The sequence below is a fragment of the Hyperolius riggenbachi genome, chromosome 8 (genome assembly GCF_040937935.1).
Source record: "Hyperolius riggenbachi isolate aHypRig1 chromosome 8, aHypRig1.pri, whole genome shotgun sequence".
Classification (NCBI taxonomy): domain Eukaryota; kingdom Metazoa; phylum Chordata; class Amphibia; order Anura; family Hyperoliidae; genus Hyperolius; species Hyperolius riggenbachi.
Window position 1 is genome coordinate 57,380,641 of NC_090653.1, and position 22,307 is coordinate 57,402,947.

The 22,307-nt window shown below is 45.3% G+C and overlaps 1 protein-coding gene across 1 annotated transcript in view; it reads left to right on the forward strand.

Moving 5' to 3' along the window:
• The first annotated feature begins 11,772 nt into the window (after positions 1 to 11,772).
• The window catches only part of LOC137527316 (mucin-2-like), a 68,005-nt gene continuing 57,470 nt past the window's right edge, over positions 11,773 to 22,307 (forward strand). The window contains exon 1 of the mRNA XM_068247823.1: positions 11,773 to 17,602. Coding sequence (XP_068103924.1) covers positions 11,773 to 17,602 — 5,830 coding nt within the window. The remainder of the gene's footprint in view (positions 17,603 to 22,307) is intronic.

The following is a 22,307-nucleotide window of genomic DNA, read 5'->3' on the forward strand; positions in this document are numbered from 1 at the left end:
CTGATGTAAGCGCATAGAAGGGAATGTGCAGGACAGGAGAGTAGAGGGTGCTCTCCACTGCTGCTAATACTCTGCAGAGACCCTGGAGCAGCACTACTAGTTTCGGGAGAGATGGGGGGGGGGAGGGGGGGCGTTACCAGATCTAGGCTGCAGGCATAAAAACCACCACCTTGACCACATTTTACCACCCTGTCCGATATAATATCTCGATCCATTTCAGCCAGAAACTTAAAATTACCATCGGGTGGCTGTGTGGCTGTGTTAGGGTATCAATCTTCCCTAATTGCGACAAGAGGCAGGGGCCTCAGTCAAGGTGACATCTGGGGCAACCTGCAACCCCCACACCACCCTTTTTTAGCTACTTCAGCCCCCCCCCCCCCCCCCCTTCTGCACAGGTAAACTGAGAACCAATGTTATTCAATTGGCTTGTGCACACTTGAATGTGTTTTCCCCATGCAGGTAAAAACAGACAGCAGAAGCACTGCACACATTTTCTCTATCAATTTCATTAGCTTCTGTGATAAAACATGCATATTTTCACACATACAGACACACATGGGGTTTGATTCACTAAACCGTGATAGCTCAAATATCACACCTTATCAAAGATATCACATCTTATGAAAAGATATCACACCTTATGAAAAGATATCACACCCTACCAAAGATATCACACCTTATCAAAGTTAATATGCCTTATCAGAGTAGCATAGCGAGCGCTACAAACCCGCAGTGGCTCAGGGCAGGACGAGTGCCATTGCCAATTAGCAGGCATAAGTTTGTAGCACTCACCATTCTACTCTGATAAGGGGCTTGATTAACAAAGCAGTGATAACTCTTATCACGGTTGCCCTAGCATTTTGCAAGCGCTATAACGCGCATAACAATTTTCACGCACAAACCAAAATTTTATTGAAAAAATCGTGGCAGTTTTCAAGCGAAAACGGCCGCGATTTTGTGCACAAATTCATGCTTGCGAGTGAAAAATGTTACGTGCACTATAACGCTAGCGCAACCGTGATAAGTGTTATCACGGCTTTGTGAATCAAGCCCAAGGCGTGTTAACTTTGATAAGGTGTTATATTTTTGATAAGGTGTGATATTTGAGTTATCATGGTTTAGTGAATCAAGCCCATGGTGTGCAGAATACGCATACAGGAAACCGACAGACGAGTGTGCTCCCAGCCTCAGATTATTACACTCACTCTGTCCATCTCTGATGGAGCAGAACTCGCTCTGCAGACATCTCAAGCATCACTACAGTACAGAGCACTTGAGAATGGGGTGGAGAGGCTGAGGGAAGGGCGTAATACACAAGACCCTGCTGCACACTAAATAGGGACTGTCTACAAAGCTTTGTCTACAAATCTATACAATATGTTATCAGTGGCTGAGCAGATGCAGTCATTTGAACAATTGTGCAGAGAGCAGAAAGCTTTTTCTCTGCGTGCCCTTAGTTGTCAGTCTCTCAAGACAGGGAGCATAAATTCCTCCCCCAAAGAGCCCCTTGTGGCATCTGGGTTCCTCTGTGGCTGCATCCCTTGCAGGGTCTATTGTTACGCCCAGGGCCGGCTCTAGTAACAGTGGGGCCCTGGGGCAGAATAAATCTGGGGGCCCCCAATAGACCAAAAAAGTGGCATTAAGGGCCCTTTTTTGCAACAAATTTCCCTCCTGGGCCCCTGAGCTGGCTGCTGACCCTCCCTCCCAATCACCACCCAACTTAAATGTGCTCCCCGGGGCAGAGTCTTTGGCAGCAGGGGCGCCCGAAGGCAAAGGCAGCCCAAACCTTTGCCTAGAGCGCCGTTCACTGTCAGGGCGCGGTGGCTGCTGGATCTTGTAGTGCGCCTGACTCGCAGCCACTCACTAATATCATGTTGACACCCATTAGTTTAAAGCTCCGTCATATCGGCTCCTTCTCCCCGCCTCCACCAATAGATACAGAGCAAATTTGCTCTGCCCCTCCTACCCCTTCCCTCTGGGCCAATGGAAAACCATGCAATGTTGCTCTGCCCCCACCCACGGAAGATCGAGGTACCTTGAAAAGTTCTGAGAGAAGGAGGTTACCATTACCAACAGATCTGCCGTCCAGCCTGCCCTGGAGAGAAGGAATCATGTGCAGGCTCTCATAAGGTACAGGCTGCAGGATAAGCAATGGGGAGACAGAAGCAGCAGCACTGCAGCTGTGTGTAGCAGAGAGTCTCAGTAAATAACACACGTGCTCTACTGAAGTACTTCTGCTGTTCCCAGCTCCAGTCTGAGGCTGTCTCCCCTCTGATGTTCCTCCCTGTCGCCACCTACACATTCCACTGCTCTCACAGACAGCAGTGTGGCTCTGCTGATGACACGGCTCTGCCTCCTATATCCCTAGCTGTCCAGCTTGCAGGAACGTTTGGGCACATTTGTGTGTCTCAAGATGCACCCTACTATACAGTTGCTGCTACTGAGGTATTGGGGATTATAGGGCAGAGCATGCAAAGCTCTGGATTTTTATATGTATATGATTTTTTATATGTATTTTATTTATGTGAATTAACTGGTGGGGCTAAACCATAATTCCCTCTGACCCCCTCCCCCAGCAGTGGTTGTCATGTTGCCCCAGTTCACCCCTCCCTCCCTGATCCACAAGTTAAAATATTGAAGTACCCCACTGAGACACCTGAAAAATGAATGAAGCCCAGGGTGGGCTTGATAACGGCCTCCTGAGTGTGCTGGTATGGCTTGTTGTTGTCGGGGTACCCTGCCCCTCCCCAGTGTCACTGCATGAAAGAACTGTGCAGGTGCAGTTATGAACTGTGCGAACACAGCAAAAGCAAGCGCTTGTTCATGGGAGCTTTCTGCACAGATGCTGGCTGAAACTAGAGTACATTTGAAATAGGCGCCGGTAGACTTGGGCGCAGAATACAGCCGGTATACGGCTGATTCTGCGTCTGCACAAGTCCGGGCCGATTTAATTACTATTCCCCCTCCAGGCCGCCATGGATAGTGGGGGAATGATATAATTCGGCTTCCAGCGATTGCTGCAGGCTGAATGATTGTGTTTTTTTAAGCAACCTCGGCTCCGTCTTCTGACGGAGCCGACGTTACTCACTGAGCGCTGCAATAGGAGTGATTCCTATTGTAGTCTATGGAGGCGCCGGCTGCGCCCAAATCTAGCAGCGCTGAAAAGCACTGCTCCGCTGAAACTCATGCCTGCGCAGTTCATAATCACTGTGCCGCTCTGAGGAACTTCCCGGCTGTCTGCCCCTGTTCATGGCTCTGACCGAAAACAACTGAATGGAAGCTGATCGAGTGTGGCATGTCCCATCCACTCCACGCTCCTTGAGAGTCAGCACTCCAGCATGGTTGTGTACTGCAGCTGCAACTGGGAGCGTTCTGACAATGCATACTTCAATAGCATCACTAAACGCTTCCAGCAGCGACTGTTGTGCACAGGCGGGTGGGAGAGCTCACATACAGGGAGAGTGGAGTGGACAGGGCATTCTACGCTCACTCACCTTCAGTCAGAGCCATGAATATGGGAGGGGAGGGGGGGGGGTCGGGGAGGGAAAACAGTGCAGGATGTGAGCCCTTTCAAACTGAGGGACCTTTTAGTATTTGCACCCCAGGACACACATTGGCAAAGAAGGGGCTACTGTGCACTTTGGGAAAGTTCAAGTAGTGTCCTCAACTCCTTTTTTGCCAATGTATTTACTGACAGTTATCATAATGTACATGACATCCTCTTTTGATCTGTGGGGGGCAAGTTGACTTCATATTATCTATGGGGAAAGGCATAATTTATGCATTTGATCTGTGGAGGACCGCCTGCAACTAGTACAGAATGTTGCTGCCAGATTACTAACAAACCAGCCTCGTCACATTACACCGTTTCATCACACACTGCACTGGCTACCTGTAAAATGGAGAATGCTCCATTTAAACATTTAAATCCCTACACAATTTGGGCCCTGGATGCATGAAGGACTTGCTGAAACTGCTTCACACCTCTCCTCAGATGAGCAAGTTACATAAACTTGGTCATTCTCAGAGTGCACCTCCAAAACCTTTGGAGACAGAGCTTTCTGTCATGCTACCCCTACTCTTTGAAACTCCTACCATACCCAGTAAACACAGCCCCATCCCTGGAGCTATTCAAATCCAAAATGAAAAGCCACTTGTTTATCCTGACATTTGCAAACTTATAGAATTCTTTATCTGTACCACAATTTACCAATCATCCAATTACTGGTCTGAGCCATGCTTATGCGCTTTGATCCCTACAAGAGAAAGGCGCTTTACAAATGCTATTTGTTGTTGTAGTTATCTGCATTTGATCTGTGAGGGACATATTATCTGCATTTCACATGTGTGTGTGAGCATGTATGTAGGGGGTGGCACCATAGATTGTCACCCAATGGGGGGGGGGGGGGGGGGCGCCACAGGTTTTCTTGCCTGGAGTGACAAAAAGGCTAGAAGCGCCCCTGTTTGGCAGTGTAGTTTTCTCCTGCCCCAGCACAGATGAGACGATACTCTACAAAAGACTCTGCAGAGTCCCCAGTGAGCAATAGTTTTGATAGAGGGGAGACACCTTGGGGGCCCCTACAGGCTCTGGGGCCCTGGGGCAATTGCCCCCTTTGCCTCCATGGTAGTGCCGGCCCTGGTTACGCCTTTGGACAGAGCATTCTCTGTGGAGTACAGTCTGCCTAGAAGCTTCACCTACTGCTGCATGTGTACTTGATTAACTGCACTGATGATAAACAGGCAGGTTAAAAGAGCGAGTGCACACCATTGCCTCAAAGCTTTATCACAATTATACCAGCGGTGCAACATCCAGATGAAAAACAGATTATATCTATAGTGACGAAGAGAGGAAAAGAAATATCCAGGAGCTACTCGCCATGGTTTACTTCAATAAAAGTTCAACTTTTAATGCAATTCTTCCAATAAAAACTTTTTCCAAGGATAAAAGGCAAAAAAGACAGCAATACTTATCAGACAGGAGGTAGTACACAAGGTGCGGAGGCAGGTCGACGATCGTTTCGCCCCTCTATGAGGGCTTTCTCGAGACCATCTACCCCCTCTATGTGTGTCCACTCATATATACCCGAGACCCCACCCTCCCAACCAGTCACAGGCCAATGGCAGCAGCTCACCTTACCAACACACCTGTATGGTGTGAGTAGTGTCCGTCCCTCCTCCACTCAGCCAATGTACGCCTACATGTCCCCTGCACGTAGCCGGCGTTGCATCCACGCAGGCGCATAACTCGGCGAAGCGCTTTCAATACGCGTCATCTATCCCGCGCCGCCAGCCGTCTATTGTGGCCATCAGTTGACGTCACCACGTACGCGTCACTCAGACGCGCAGACGCATAGGGACCTGGGGACGGGTGGCTGCCATCTTGTGGACATTTTACAAATTACATCTACATTACACAGATCCTAGTTTCCGCAGACATACGGATCCGCGAGCCAGGGGCAAAATATCGCCACCTACTGGTCACAGAACTAATTACTAGCTCACTATGAAATAGTAAAGTCCATAAAGTACTGGACCCACAATTGGCTTCACGCTAATAGCCTGTGACTCGATCGGGCCTCCTAGTCCCAAGTCCTACATGAGTGGCACACACCAACAGGCACATTTACATCAAAGAAACATTAAAAACACCGTAACAGTCATCAAAGTGTTTATACAATATGAGCTATGCTAAACATAAATTAATGAGACCTCAATGAGGCTAGAAACGAGGAGACCCCCCACCATGTGCCTTCCTTATCATTGGTCTCATCAATAAACCAACCAAATCTGTGATTACATACAAGCAGGCCTCCGACCTTGGAATCAAGTGATTGGGAAACAAATGTAACCACCCCACAGGTCCAAGATGCCCATCATCGGTCCAAATTACACATGGCAAAAATGGTAAAAGGAGAAAAAAACGGTAAAAAGAGAAAAAAAACACAAAAAGGTTATACATAACACTCCCAGCGGCACTCTGGGTGATGAAACAACATCCCCACATGTCTTTTGGTCATCGTGTTAGAATCAATTACAAAAACATCCCCATATCAATCCGATCGTTAAATCCTACAGGGCCCTCTGTCCCCAGTTTAATTATCCATCGACTTTCCAACTGTAGCAATTTCTCATCTCCATTAATCCCCCCTCTCCTATTCTCTACCACCTTATCTATCCCAAAAAACTTGAGACACTCAGGGTTACCCCCATGTTGGCTTCTAATGTGCTCAATAAGTCTCTTGGCTCCCTTGCCACTCTCTATAGACCTAAAGTGCTCAGAGAATCTCTCCCCCATGGGTCTGGTAGTTTTACCTATATACATTAAATTGCAAGGACAAACTACTGCATAAACTACCATTTCTGTACGGCAATTAAAAAAGTGTTGGGTTTTATAAGTGCTATTCAAGAAGGAAAACCACTTTCCCTGCTTTAGGTATCTGCAATACATACATCTACTGCACATAAAATTTCCCACAACTCTTGATCGATTAAGCCACGTCCTAGTCTGTTCTGTTCTATACTCACTTTTCACTAAATAATCTTTTAAACTTTTACATTTTTTGAAAGAAATACAAGGGGGTTGGGAGCACTTATCCTTCAATAAGGGGTCGGTCTTTAAAAGGCCCCAATTTCTTTTAATCGCTCCTGCTATGTGATCTCCCAAAGGAGAGTGGGAAAAGTGCATAAAGAAGCAGTTCCTTCTGGTTTTCTCCTTTTTCTTTAAGAGAGTCTCTCTATCCAATCCCTCAGCTCTCTTCAAGGCTGAATTCAGAATGTCCTCTTTGTATCCACGGGACGAAAATCTCTTTTTTACTTCCAACATTTGTTGTCTTCCCATCTCTGGGATCGTATTATTGCGTTTCATACGCACCATCTGGCTATATGGCAGGCTTTCCTTTAAACGGTTTGGATGAAAGCTCTCACCGTGCAATACCATGTTGGAAGCTGTGGCCTTCCTGTATGTAGTTGTAATGACTTCATTTCCTATTATGCTCAACTTTAAATCAAGGAAATCTAACTCCAAACCTCCCCAATTGGAAGTAAGATGTAGATTGATATCATTATCATTCAGTACTCCTATCCAATCCTGGAACTCACTTTTACTCCCCGCCCAGACCACGAGGATATCATCAATGTATCTGGCCCAGAGGCGGACCCGAGAGGCACTCCCCCCCCTCCCGGAAAAAACCTGCTCGAGTTCCCAGTGCCCCATGAAGAGGTTGGCAAACGTAGGGGCCACTGGGGTCCCCATCGCAGTGCCAACCTCCTGATGGTACCACCGCCCGTCGAAGAGGAAGGAGTTGCCCGTCAGGACCGCCTCCAGGCCAGCCAACACAAACGAATTCTCCTCAGGACTCTCCTGTAATAGTGGTAAAAAAGACCTAACTGCTGCCAGTCCATCATTGTGTCTTATCCTACTGTCCCAATTCTTGGACTTTAAGCTCAGACCTTTGGTTGAGGCACTCCCCTCTTTTCTCCTGGATTCCACGGATGTCCTGAACAGGCTTCGGGGGTTTGAGTGGAGGGAGGGGTATGCACTAGCTAGTATAGATGTTACCTCCCTCTACAGTAGGATAAGACACAATGATGGACTGGCAGCAGTTAGGTCTTTTTTACCACTATTACAGGAGAGTCCTGAGGAGAATTCGTTTGTGTTGGCTGGCCTGGAGGCGGTCCTGACGGGCAACTCCTTCCTCTTCGACGGGCGGTGGTACCATCAGGAGGTTGGCACTGCGATGGGGACCCCAGTGGCCCCTACGTTTGCCAACCTCTTCATGGGGCACTGGGAACTCGAGCAGGTTTTTTCCGGGAGGGGGGGGAGTGCCTCTCGGGTCCGCCTCTGGGCCAGATACATTGATGATATCCTCGTGGTCTGGGCGGGGAGTAAAAGTGAGTTCCAGGATTGGATAGGAGTACTGAATGATAATGATATCAATCTACATCTTACTTCCAATTGGGGAGGTTTGGAGTTAGATTTCCTTGATTTAAAGTTGAGCATAATAGGAAATGAAGTCATTACAACTACATACAGGAAGGCCACAGCTTCCAACATGGTATTGCACGGTGAGAGCTTTCATCCAAACCGTTTAAAGGAAAGCCTGCCATATAGCCAGATGGTGCGTATGAAACGCAATAATACGATCCCAGAGATGGGAAGACAACAAATGTTGGAAGTAAAAAAGAGATTTTCGTCCCGTGGATACAAAGAGGACATTCTGAATTCAGCCTTGAAGAGAGCTGAGGGATTGGATAGAGAGACTCTCTTAAAGAAAAAGGAGAAAACCAGAAGGAACTGCTTCTTTATGCACTTTTCCCACTCTCCTTTGGGAGATCACATAGCAGGAGCGATTAAAAGAAATTGGGGCCTTTTAAAGACCGACCCCTTATTGAAGGATAAGTGCTCCCAACCCCCTTGTATTTCTTTCAAAAAATGTAAAAGTTTAAAAGATTATTTAGTGAAAAGTGAGTATAGAACAGAACAGACTAGGACGTGGCTTAATCGATCAAGAGTTGTGGGAAATTTTATGTGCAGTAGATGTATGTATTGCAGATACCTAAAGCAGGGAAAGTGGTTTTCCTTCTTGAATAGCACTTATAAAACCCAACACTTTTTTAATTGCTGTACAGAAATGGTAGTTTATGCAGTAGTTTGTCCTTGCAATTTAATGTATATAGGTAAAACTACCAGACCCATGGGGGAGAGATTCTCTGAGCACTTTAGGTCTATAGAGAGTGGCAAGGGAGCCAAGAGACTTATTGAGCACATTAGAAGCCAACATGGGGGTAACCCTGAGTGTCTCAAGTTTTTTGGGATAGATAAGGTGGTAGAGAATAGGAGAGGGGGGATTAATGGAGATGAGAAATTGCTACAGTTGGAAAGTCGATGGATAATTAAACTGGGGACAGAGGGCCCTGTAGGATTTAACGATCGGATTGATATGGGGATGTTTTTGTAATTGATTCTAACACGATGACCAAAAGACATGTGGGGATGTTGTTTCATCACCCAGAGTGCCGCTGGGAGTGTTATGTATAACCTTTTTGTGTTTTTTTTCTCTTTTTACCGTTTTTTTCTCCTTTTACCATTTTTGCCATGTGTAATTTGGACCGATGATGGGCATCTTGGACCTGTGGGGTGGTTACATTTGTTTCCCAATCACTTGATTCCAAGGTCGGAGGCCTGCTTGTATGTAATCACAGATTTGGTTGGTTTATTGATGAGACCAATGATAAGGAAGGCACATGGTGGGGGGTCTCCTCGTTTCTAGCCTCATTGAGGTCTCATTAATTTATGTTTAGCATAGCTCATATTGTATAAACACTTTGATGACTGTTACGGTGTTTTTAATGTTTCTTTGATGTAAATGTGCCTGTTGGTGTGTGCCACTCATGTAGGACTTGGGACTAGGAGGCCCGATCGAGTCACAGGCTATTAGCGTGAAGCCAATTGTGGGTCCAGTACTTTATGGACTTTACTATTTCATAGTGAGCTAGTAATTAGTTCTGTGACCAGTAGGTGGCGATATTTTGCCCCTGGCTCGCGGATCCGTATGTCTGCGGAAACTAGGATCTGTGTAATGTAGATGTAATTTGTAAAATGTCCACAAGATGGCAGCCACCCGTCCCCAGGTCCCTATGCGTCTGCGCGTCTGAGTGACGCGTACGTGGTGACGTCAACTGATGGCCACAATAGACGGCTGGCGGCGCGGGATAGATGACGCGTATTGAAAGCGCTTCGCCGAGTTATGCGCCTGCGTGGATGCAACGCCGGCTACGTGCAGGGGACATGTAGGCGTACATTGGCTGAGTGGAGGAGGGACGGACACTACTCACACCATACAGGTGTGTTGGTAAGGTGAGCTGCTGCCATTGGCCTGTGACTGGTTGGGAGGGTGGGGTCTCGGGTATATATGAGTGGACACACATAGAGGGGGTAGATGGTCTCGAGAAAGCCCTCATAGAGGGGCGAAACGATCGTCGACCTGCCTCCGCACCTTGTGTACTACCTCCTGTCTGATAAGTATTGCTGTCTTTTTTGCCTTTTATCCTTGGAAAAAGTTTTTATTGGAAGAATTGCATTAAAAGTTGAACTTTTATTGAAGTAAACCATGGCGAGTAGCTCCTGGATATTTCTTTTCCTCTCTTCGTCACTATTAACTGCACTGAGTAGTCATTTTCCATATCTGAACTAATCCAGTGTGTCGCAGCAAACTTGAAGGTTGATTCACAAAAAGACATCAATCTTGACCTGTGCAGATAGCATGCATTAGAATAACTGTCATTACGCAATTTGTGTAGCGAGTCAGGCAAATTACACATGTACCACTTACATTGCATGTTACTCAAGCAACAGAAGTAGTGTATGTTTTTAGTGTGTTACACAATTTGCATAACTTACTATACAAATTTCCTAAATGCCGATAATCCTACTGTGTGCTACCTGCACACACTAAAATAAATGCTAGGACAAAGTCTGCGTCCGGATCTTTTTAGAAAACTGATGTTTTTATATGCTTACATGCAGTGATGAGCGAAAATGGACAATATTATTTTCGCATTCATTTTCACACACACAAAAAAAAAAGTTTAACTCGGTTTTCGAGCGAAAATGCCATTGAAAATAAATTTTTTTTGCGTTTATTTGCGTTTTTATCACTTTTTGCGAATTTTCACAGTAAAGAAGATGTTGATTTTTTGAGTTTTTGAGGTAAACATCTTCACAGTAACATATCAGTTTTCCACGTTTTGCGCTTTTCAAAGTAAAACTATCAATTTTTCCTGAAAAAGTGAAAATACAAGCTATTTTTTCGAAAAAAACATTCTTGAAATCGAAAATAGCACTTTCGATGCAAAAACGACTGACGAAAATTTGCAAGCAACACTGCTTACATGTAAGCAAGCTTTGTTGTTATACCCTGCTATATTCACAGCTAAACTGAAAGGGCTGCCTTTTACTTAATAATAATAGGCTTTTGCATAAGAACAGAGGTGACCTCTGTAATAAATAAATAAATAAATACAATGACGTGAGGGTAAGGCAACAGTCTTAACAGCCTAAAGCCACTTTTCCACAAAAGGCTGAAGTTAGTAAATTTACCACCACTTAGCTGCTCCCGTTCATTCGTCGGTTGCTAGCTAGCACTCCATAAGGGCGGTGGAATAGTGGCCACCCTATGGAGTGTAGAAATGCTCAGACGTGACATGCTCCATTTTTGTGAAGCAAGGTGACACCACCTCAATTCACTAAGGTTAACTCCTGTCTTTAATAACTCTTCTGAGCTGTTTTACAGTTATCACCATGGTGATATAATCGTGATAACTGTAAAACAGCTCTGAAGAGTTATTAAAGACAGGAGTTACCCTTTAGTGAATTGAGGCCATGTCAAAAAAAGACGTGTGTTAGGGTTAGCAAATGCAGCCATCCAGGTGCAGATGAAAGGTACTCGTGCCTGGCAGACGAGAGGCTGGACTGCTCGACAAGCATGCAATTCAGCCTTCTGTGGACAGTAACGGGTCCAGCCAATTATTCCAAAGATTAGACATGTTTCTAGTGGTTGCTTAGCTGATCATGTGACTCTCCACAGAACTATAGCAGTCAAAAGGTTTCTCCTTCAGAACGATCTGCTTTCATGTTTCCATGAGGGTTGAGCCCGCTAGATATTGAGCTTTTGGATGATACAATGTTTCTGAAATGGCTGATATTTATTTAAATATTTATTTTTGTTCCTCTTTTGATTTTCTTGATCAGTGACCCCTAGTGTGTGGAGTACTATGCCGTGCAAAAGAACTACCCACACAGAACCAGTGACAACATCAGAGCATCACAGTCCGACCACTTCTGCAACTTCATCTACAAGTCCACATCCTCATGTCTCCTCTCCCGGCAATGTCAGACCCACAATCATCACTCATATTACTGAAGCTAATACCACTTCCATCACCAATACTGTTACTGTGCACCCCGCCAGTACACCTTCTACTGGCATTACAATAGAGCACACTAACTCCATAATAAGCAATACTCCCATGGTTACTACCATGAGCTTTCCAACCACTGGCAACATTACACATAAAACCATTTCTACGGAGATTAAACCTACTGCTAGTGCTGTGACAGATGCCAGCACACCACTGGACACCTCTTCCACCATCAGCACCATGGTCCATTCAGAAGTAGCACGTACCACTTCTCCCATAAGGAACACTGAATATCAGACCAAGGATACTGAGAAGACAGCAGTGACCACAGTGAGTGCTACAAGCACTGCCGAGGAGACAACACTGGCCTTCTCTAGTACAATTCATACTACAGAGGAGTCAGTAATAGCCACATCAAATTCAAGCGGCACTACTGAGAATAGCATAGTGACCACAAATAATGCACATGACATTAGTATACACACGAGAATTACCTCCCCCAATTCACATAGCAGTGAGGACACAGGAAAAACCCCACTTAGTGCAAGTGACACAAGAATAACCTCAGCTAGTGTGAGTGACACTACCAATATCACAGGAATGACCACATCTAATGCAACTGACACTACAGGTGACACTAGAATGACCACATCTAGTTCAAGTGACACTACTGATGACACAGCGATGACCTCACTTAGTGCAAGTGAAACAACCAAGATTACAGGAATAACCTCAACTAGTGCAAGTGACACTACTGATGACACAGGAATGACCACATCTAGTGCAAGTGACACTACTGATGACACAGGAATTACTACATCTAGTGCAAGTGACACTACTGATGACACAGGAATTACTACATCTAGTGCAAGTGACACTACGGATGACACAGGAATTACTACATCTAGTGCAAGTGACACTACTGACGACACAAGAATGACCACATCTGGTGAAAGTGACACTACTGATGACACAAGAATGACCACATCTAGTGCAAGTGACACTACTGATGACACAGCAATAATCACATCTAGTGCAAGTGACACTACTGATGACACAGGAATTACTACATCTAGTGCAATTGACACTACTGATGACACAAGAATGACCACATCTGGTGAAAGTGACACTACTGATGACACAAGAATGACCACATCTAGTGCAAGTGACACTACTGATGACACAGCAATAATCACATCTAGTGCAAGTGACACTACTGATGACACAAGAATGACCACATCTGGTGCAAGTGACACTACTGATGACACAAGAATGACCACATCTGGTAAAAGTGACACTACTGATGACACAGCAATATTTACATCTAGTGCAAGTGACACTACTGATGACACAGCAATAATCACATCTAGTGAAAGTGACACTACTGATGACACAGGAATTACTGCATCTAGTGCAAGTGACACTACTGATGACACAAGAATGACCACATCTGGTGAAAGTGACACTACTGATGACACAAGAATGACCACATCTGGTGCAAGTGACACTACTGATGACACAAAAATGACCACACCTGGTGCAAGTGACAGTACTGATGAAACAAGAATGACTACATCTGGTGAAAGTGACACTACTGATGACACAGCAATAATCACATCTAGTGCAAGTGACACTACTGATGACACAAGAATGACCACATCTGGTGCAAGTGACACTACTGATGACACAAGAATGACCACATCTGGTGAAAGTGACACTACTGATGACACAGCAATAATCACATCTAGTGCAAGTGACACTACTGATGACACAATAATGACCACATCTGGTGCAAGTGACACTACTGATGACACAAGAATGACCACATCTGGTGAAAGTGACACTACTGATGACACAGCAATAATCACATTTAGTGCAAGTGACACTACTGATGACACAAGAATGACCACATCTAGTGCAAGTGACACTACTGATGACACAAGAATGACCACATCTAGTGCAAGTGACACTACTGATGACACAAGAATGACCACATCTGGTGAAAGTGACACTACTGATGACACAGCAATAATGACATCTAGTGCAAGTGACACTACTGATGACACAGGAATGACTACATCTAGTGCAAATGACACTACTGATGACACAAGAATGACCACATCTGGTGCAAGTGACACTACTGATGACACAGCAATGACCTCACCTAGTGTGAGTGACACTACCAATGACCATGGAGTGACCACATCTAGTGCAAGTAACACTTCTGATGACACAAGAATGACCTCAACTAGTGCAAGTGAAAATAGTAGGGACACAGGAATGACTTTACCTAGTGCGAGTGACACTACCAGTGTCACAGAAATGACCCCATCCAGTTCAAGTGACACTAATGATAACACAAGAATGACCTCACCTAGTGTGGGTGACACTACCAATGACCATGGAGTGACCATATCTAGCACAAGTGACACTACTGATGACACAGCATTGACCTTACGTAGTGCAAGTGACACTACTGAGAATAAAGGAATGAGCCCTTCTAGTGCAAATGCCAATACTGCTGACACAGGAATGACCTCAACTAGAGCAAGTGACACTACTGATGACACAAGAATGACCACGTCTAGTGCAAGTAACACTAATGATGACACAAAAATGACCTCATCTAGTGCAAGTGACACTACTGCTGCTGACACAAGACTTAGCTCATCTAGTGCAAGTGACACTACTGATGAACCAATAAAAACATCATCTAGTGCAAGTGACACTACAGATGACACAAGACTGACCTCATCTAGTGCAAGTGACACTACTGATGACACAAGAGTGACCTCATCCAGTGCAAGTAACACTAATGATGACACAAGAATGACCACATCTAGTGCAAGTGACACTACTGATGATACAAGAGTGACCTCATCCAGTGCAAGTAACACTAATGATGACACAAGAATGACCACATCTAGTGCAAGCGACACTACTGATGACACAAGAATTACCTCATCTAGTGCAAGTAACACTAATTATGACACAAAAATGACCACATCCAGTGCAAGTGACACTATTGCTGCTGACACAAGAATGACCACATCTAGTGCAAGTGACAATACTAAGGACACAAGAATGACCTCACTTAATGCAAGTGACACTACTGATGAACCAATAAAAACATCATCTAGTGCAGGTGACATTACTGATGACACAAGAATGACCTCATCTAGTGCAAGTAACACTAACAATGACACAAGAGTGACCACATCTAGTGCAAGTGACACTACTGATGATGCAAGAATGACCACATCTAGTGCAAGTGACACTACTGATGATGCAAGAATGACCACATCTATTACAAGTAATACTAATGATACAGGCATTACTGCATCTAGAGCAGGTGACACCATTAAAACTACATCTACGGAGACCACAATCAGCACCACTGCCGAGACAACAATTAAACCTACATCTGCCAGTACAAATACATTGTCTACAATAACAAAAATTGAGTCCACCACCACAACTGAAACAAGCAAACCAACAACAACACTACCCACTACTACAACATCAAAACCCATTACTACTACTGAACAAACAACAACCACACCTGAGACAACTAAAGCTACGACTAGAGAGACCACAACCAGCACCACTGCTGAGTCCACCACTACTACTGAAACAAGCAAACCAACAACAACACTACCTACAACTACAACAACAAAAGCCATTACTACTACTAAACAAATACCAACCACACCTGAGACAACCAAAGCTACGACTAGAGATATAACAAACAGCTCCACCGCTGAGTCCACCACCACCACTGAAACAAGCAAACCAACAACAACACTGCCCACTACTACAACAACAATAGTTATCACTACTACTGAACAAACAACAGCCACACCCGAGACAACTAAAGCTACCACTAGAGAGACCACAATCAGCACTACGGCTGAGTCCACCACCACTACTGAAACAAGCAAACCAACAACAACACTGCCCACTACTACAACAACAATAGTTATCACTACTACTGAACAAACAACAGCCACACCCGAGACAACTAAAGCTACCACTAGAGAGACCACAATCAGCACTACGGCTGAGTCCACCACCACTACTGAAACAAGCAAACCAACAACAACACTACCCACTACTGCAACAACAAAAGCCATTACTACTACTGAACAAACAACAACCACACTTGAGACAAGTAAAGCTACGACTAGAGAAACTACAATTGGCACCACTGCTGAGTCCACAACCACTACTGAAACAAGCAAACCAACAACAACACTGCCCACAACTACAACAACCATACCCATTACTACTACTGAACAAACAACAACCACACCTGAGACAACTAAAGCTACGACTAGAGAGACCACAACCAGCACCACTGCTGAGTCCACCACTACTACTGAAACAAGCAAACCAACAACAACACTACCCACAACTACAACAACAAAAGCCATTACTACTACTGAACAAATACCAACCACACCTGAGACAACCAAAGATACAACTAGAGAGACCACAACCAGCACCACTGCTGAGTCCACCACCACTACTGAAACAAGCAAACCAACAACAACACTACCCACAACTACAACAACAAAAGCCATTACTACTAATGAACAAATAACAACCACACCTGAGACAACCAAAGCTACGACTAGAGAGACCACAACCAGCACCACTGCTGAGTCCACCACCACTACTGAAACAAGCAAACCAACAACAACACTACCCACAACTATAACAACAAAAGCCATTACTACTACTGAACAAATAACAACCACACCTGAGACAACCAAAGCTACGACTAGAGAGACCACAACCAGCACCACTGCTGAGTCCACCACCACTACTGAAACAAGCAAACCAACAACAACACTACCCACAACTACAACAACAAAAGCCATTACTACTACTGAACAAATAACAACCACACCTGAGACAACCAAAGCTACGACTAGAGAGACCACAACCAGCACCACTGCTGAGTCCACCACCACTACTGAAACAAGCAAACCAACAACAACACTACCCACAACTACAACAACAAAAGCCATTACTACTACTGAACAAATAACAACCAGACCTGAGACAACCAAAGCTACGACTAGAGAGACCACAAACGGCACCACTGCTGAGTCCACCACCACTACTGAAACAAGCAAACCAACAACAACACTACCCACAACTACAACAACAAAAGCCATTACTACTACTGAACAAATAACAACCACACCTGAGACAACCAAAGCTACGACTAGAGACACCACAACCAGCACCACTGCTGAGTCCACCACCACTACTGAAACAAGCAAACCAACAACAACACTACCCACAACTACAACAACAAAAGCCATTACTACTACTGAACAAATAACAACCAGACCTGAGACAACCAAAGCTACGACTAGAGAGACCACAACCAGCACCACTGCTGAGTCCACCACCACCACTGAAACAAGCAAACCAACAACAACACTGCCCACTACTACAACAACAATAGCCATTACTACTACTGAACAAACAACAACACCTGAGACAGCCAACGCTACGACTAAAGAGAGCACAACCATCACTACTGCGGAGACAACAAGTAAACCTGCATCTGCCAGTAGAACTACATCAGCTACACTAACAACAACTGAGTCCACTATCGACATTGAAACCAGCAAACCAACACCAAATGAGACTGGTGGTTCAACGTTGAGTAAGTATTCAATCTGTAGGTGCATTCAGTAATTAATATATATGAGTTGTGAGTTTGCAAAACGAAATCAGATGCCTTGGACATTCAAACTGTCGCTGCACATAGTCAATTGAGAGTAGTGAAGTGCCCGCTATTAATAGCCACAGATCTCGTAGTGGGTGGCCCTTTCATTGCTATTTAGTTAGTGCACAAATTAGCTAAGAGGGAGGGGGGTGGGAGCAGAGCCAGGACAAGGTCCTTTAGCCCCCAAGGCTGAGACACCAAAGTGCGCCCAACCCCACCCCTCCCACCACAGCCATCACACACTGATTGCTATTAGACTAAGAGGCATCCCAGGGCCCCCAACACCTTAATCTCTAGTTATCTGGCATGCAGTCACTGCCATGTATATCCCTTTTTTGAAATTTCTCTCTGCTTCAAACACAATAGGGGAATGATAGCTGAGCGAGTTGTGCGCCCCTCCTATACTGTGCCCTGAGGCTGGAGCCTCTGCCTCAGCCCGGCCTTGGGTGGGAGGTTAAGGTTAGGTGGCCATGAAGTTAAGTTTAGTTGCCCACCTGGTGAGTTATTATTAGGCCCCCACCGAGGGGGGGGGGAGGGGGGTTAGGGTTAGGCACCCACCCATGGGGGTGTTAAAGTTAGTCACCCACCACCATTTGTCTACAGAAAAATGAAAAATGAAACAGGATAGAAAGGACCAGTGGGGTTTGAATTATTACACAACATATTTTTCTTATGAAACCTTTATGGTATGCGTGACTAGGGGTGTGGCAGAGGTATAGTTAAGGGGTGTGGCAGGGGCCTGGCTTAAGTGTCCCTCTTTCTGATCTCAAAAAGTTGGGAGGTATGCTTAATACCTGGTACACACCACACAATTTCCCTTCAGACAGGTCAAATCGATTATTTCCAACTGGTCTGATTTCTGATTTTTTTCTGGTCGATTTTCCGATCACTTCTATACAAAATCGACCCCAAAAAATCATATCAGACCTGTAATAAATAATCAATTCAACCCATAATTTTACTGCACCCCACCGCAATAAAAGTCTATGGAGCCTTTCATACTGACATGGTATGGCACGATACGTTGGAAGTGACGTTTTCGCTTCATCCCCGACTCGCAAACAAATCTATGCTACCGTGCAGTTATGCAGCAACCTGCGGCGACGTGCCATGGACCGCAATTCATGTAAGTCTGTGGCAACGCAGGGACTTAAAAAAATGACGGCGGTGGTGGTGAGTCGTGCATGTATTTTTTACAATACGCTTCCGTGCACTTCCGTATTCCCAAAACAGGAAGTAAGTACAAGCCCGCATCACTTCCTTTTTGGATATCAGCTAGAAGGGGATTACCGCCTATTAACAGGCCGCACCACACCCCCAGGTAGCACTGCCAACGTCAATCTGCAGTCTGAAATCGGCCTCAGTGTTTTTTCAGTAAGAGTGATTGCTTTCAATCTTTTTTTACAGGTAGCAAAGCCTCTGGCCACAGCACCGTTCTTCCATTCTGGGCCATTATTCTAATCTGCCTGGCAGTCATTCTGGTTTTTGGCTGTCTGATGTGTTGCATCTATGCGGTGAGTGTATATTTTATCTAATGCAGTGCTAGCCAACTTTGTGGACATACTCCTGGGTGTCTTGGTTTGAAGGGGATGGAGCAGGAAGCTCATCTTGGCTTTGGGGGGGGGGGGGGGGGTGGAGAGAAAGAGGTGGGCATGGCAGAAATACAATAGTGAGAGGAATTGGAGTGACACAATAAATAGACTGAATCAGTGGTGTATCTAGAGGGGTGCAGGCATGACTTGTGTCATGGGCGCCACAGTGCCAAAGGCACCATGCCTGCCCCCTGTTCCCTTGTGCTGCACCACAATACCTCTCACTACCTATACTGGGGGGGGGAGGGGCTATTTCTATTGGGGACACCCCTCATTAACTTTACTGGTGGGACACCTCTCACCACATGTACTGGGGGGCATCTGTCATAACCTATACTGGGGGGGGGCTACTTATACAGGGAGATATCTCTGAATACCTATATTGGGGGGAGACTACTTATACTAGGAAACATCTCTTGCTACCTATACTGGGGGGAGGGTCACCTCTTACTACCTATACTGAGGAGACACGTCCCATTACCTTTACTGGGGGGGGGGGGGGTTACTTATACTGAGGGATACCTCGCATTACCTATACTGGTGGGCTACTTATACTGGGGGAGGGACAATTCCCACCTCCTATGCTAAAGGGGGCTATTTATATTGGGCAAACACCTCTAACTACCTATACTGGGAGGGCTACTAAAACTGGGGGTCTACCTATGCTGGGTGGACTGCCTATGACTACCTATACTAGGGTACTACACCTCTGGGTACTCATACTAGGGAGCTAACTCTAGCAACTTATACTGGGGGAGAGGTTTTTCAGTGTTTGCCATAGGTGCTGTATTACCCTGATAAGCCCCTAGACTGAAGTGGAGTGATACAATAAATAGACTGAAGTGGGGTGACAAAATAAATAGATTCCGGGCTGATATAATTTGACTATTTGTTAACTAGTTCCCCGCCCGCGTACAGTATATCTACGCTCCTTTGGACTTCACTTCCCCGCCCGGAGCGTAGATATACGTACCCCCGCCGCTACCGCCGCTGTCCGCTCTCCCGCTCGCACTCCCGCGATCGTGCACGCCGCTGCCCGCTCGCCCGGAGATCAATGAACGGGAAAATACATTCCCGTTCGTTGATCTCTGGCACCGCAATGATCTGCTGCTTTCGCTAAGCAGCGCGATCACTGTGAAAAAGAAAAAAAAATCCCAGCCTCTTTGTACTTCCTCCAAGCTTCCGGAAGGACGCTTGGAGGTCGCATTAAACTGTTGCCATCTTGTGGCCAAATAGTAAACTACACCCTAAACTATTTTTCACACACACATACATTACTTATACACAAAAAATTAACTCATTACCTCCCACACTCCCCATTTTTTTTTTTTTTGTAATTAAAAAAAAAATAAAAAATTTACAATTAAAAAAAATACATAAATAGTTACCTTAGGGACTGAACTTTTTAAATATTTATATCAGGAGGGAACAACACTGTTACTTTATAAACTATGGGCTTGTAATTAGGGATGGACACAAAACTGAAAAAAATGCACCTTTATTTCCAAATAAAATATTGGCGCCAAACATTGTGATAGGGACATAATTTAAATGGTTTTATAACCGGGACAAAATGGCAAATACATTTCATGGGTTTTAATTACAGTAGCATGCATTATTTAAAAACTATAATGGCCGAAAACTGAAAAATAATGTTTTTTTTCCCATATGTTTTCCTATTTTCCCATTAAAACACATTTAGAATAAAATTATTCTTGGCATAATGTCCCACCTAAAGAAAGCCTAATTGGTGGCGAAAAAAACAAGATATAGTTCATTTCATTGCGATAAGTAATGATAAAGTTATAGGCGAATGAATGTAAGGAGCGCTGAAAGGAGAAAATTGCTCGGATGCTGAAGGGGTAAAACCCCTCAGTTGGGAAGTAGTTAAAGGACTCACAAACACAGGCAAAATATTAAATCTAGTTTTACTTAGTCTTGGGGCTTCTTCCAGCCCATGGACGTCATTTTGGTCCCTCGCCACAACTCGCCCTCTCTGGATGTCCTGCTGGCTGGTTCTTTGATCCCCGACCCCCGATGAGTTGGCGTCTCCTGCACATGTATGTGCATGCGCCCGCCCTGAGCGAGTACACACCCTCGTCACTGGGTGCGTACTGCGTTTCACATAGTAGTGCAAGTGCAGTATGCTCCCAATGACATGGGCACCTCTGTGCGCAGGCCCTCGCACGTGTCCGAGCATGCACAGAAGACACCAACTCACTGGGGGTCGGTGATCCTTAGAAGCAGCCAGCAGGACATCCGAAGAGGGTGGGCTGCGGCGAGGGACCCAAATGACCTCTAGCGGTTGGAAGAAACTAGACGTAATATTTTGCCTTGTGCGTACTTTAAAGAAAACCCAAGGTAGCACGGGGGGGGGGGGGGTGCAGATGGGACACAGAGGCATGTTCTCTACCTCATGACATGTCTCTGTGTCCCCCAACCTCCGCTCTCTGCCCCGCTCCACCAAGGCGCTATTGCCTCCCGAGATTAGCAACGATATGTGTCGCTAACTCAGAGGGGAGAGGAATTCCCTGTTCAAAATCCCTGCCACTGGGCAGCTCTATCTCCCTGGCTGCACCCCCTGCCGTTCCCCTGCACGCTGTGAGAGACACGCAGTCTCTCAGTGCAGTGTGGTGACCTATAAGTCTTAAAAGTGAAAGTGGGCCACTGCGGCCAACGTAAGCGGCAGGGAGCAGCGGTTTTTGTGGCTACCTGATCCGCTCCCTTGGATCAGGTAGCCTGCTTTTTTTTTTTTTTTTTCATTTTTTGAGCTCACCTCGGGCTCTCTTTTACCACTTCACCCCAAAGCGGTTTTTACCCTAACGGACAAGCGATTTTCCCCTTTCAGTGCTCATCCCTTTCATTTGCCAATAGCTTAATCACTACTAATCAGAATGAAATGATCTATATCTTGTTTTTTTCACCACCAATTGGGCTTTTTGGGGTTAATATTTGTTTTCAGTAATTACTTTATTTTCTATGAATTTTAAAGGGAAAAACAAGGAAAAAATGAAAAAATACACTATTTCTCCAATTTCATCCCCTATAGT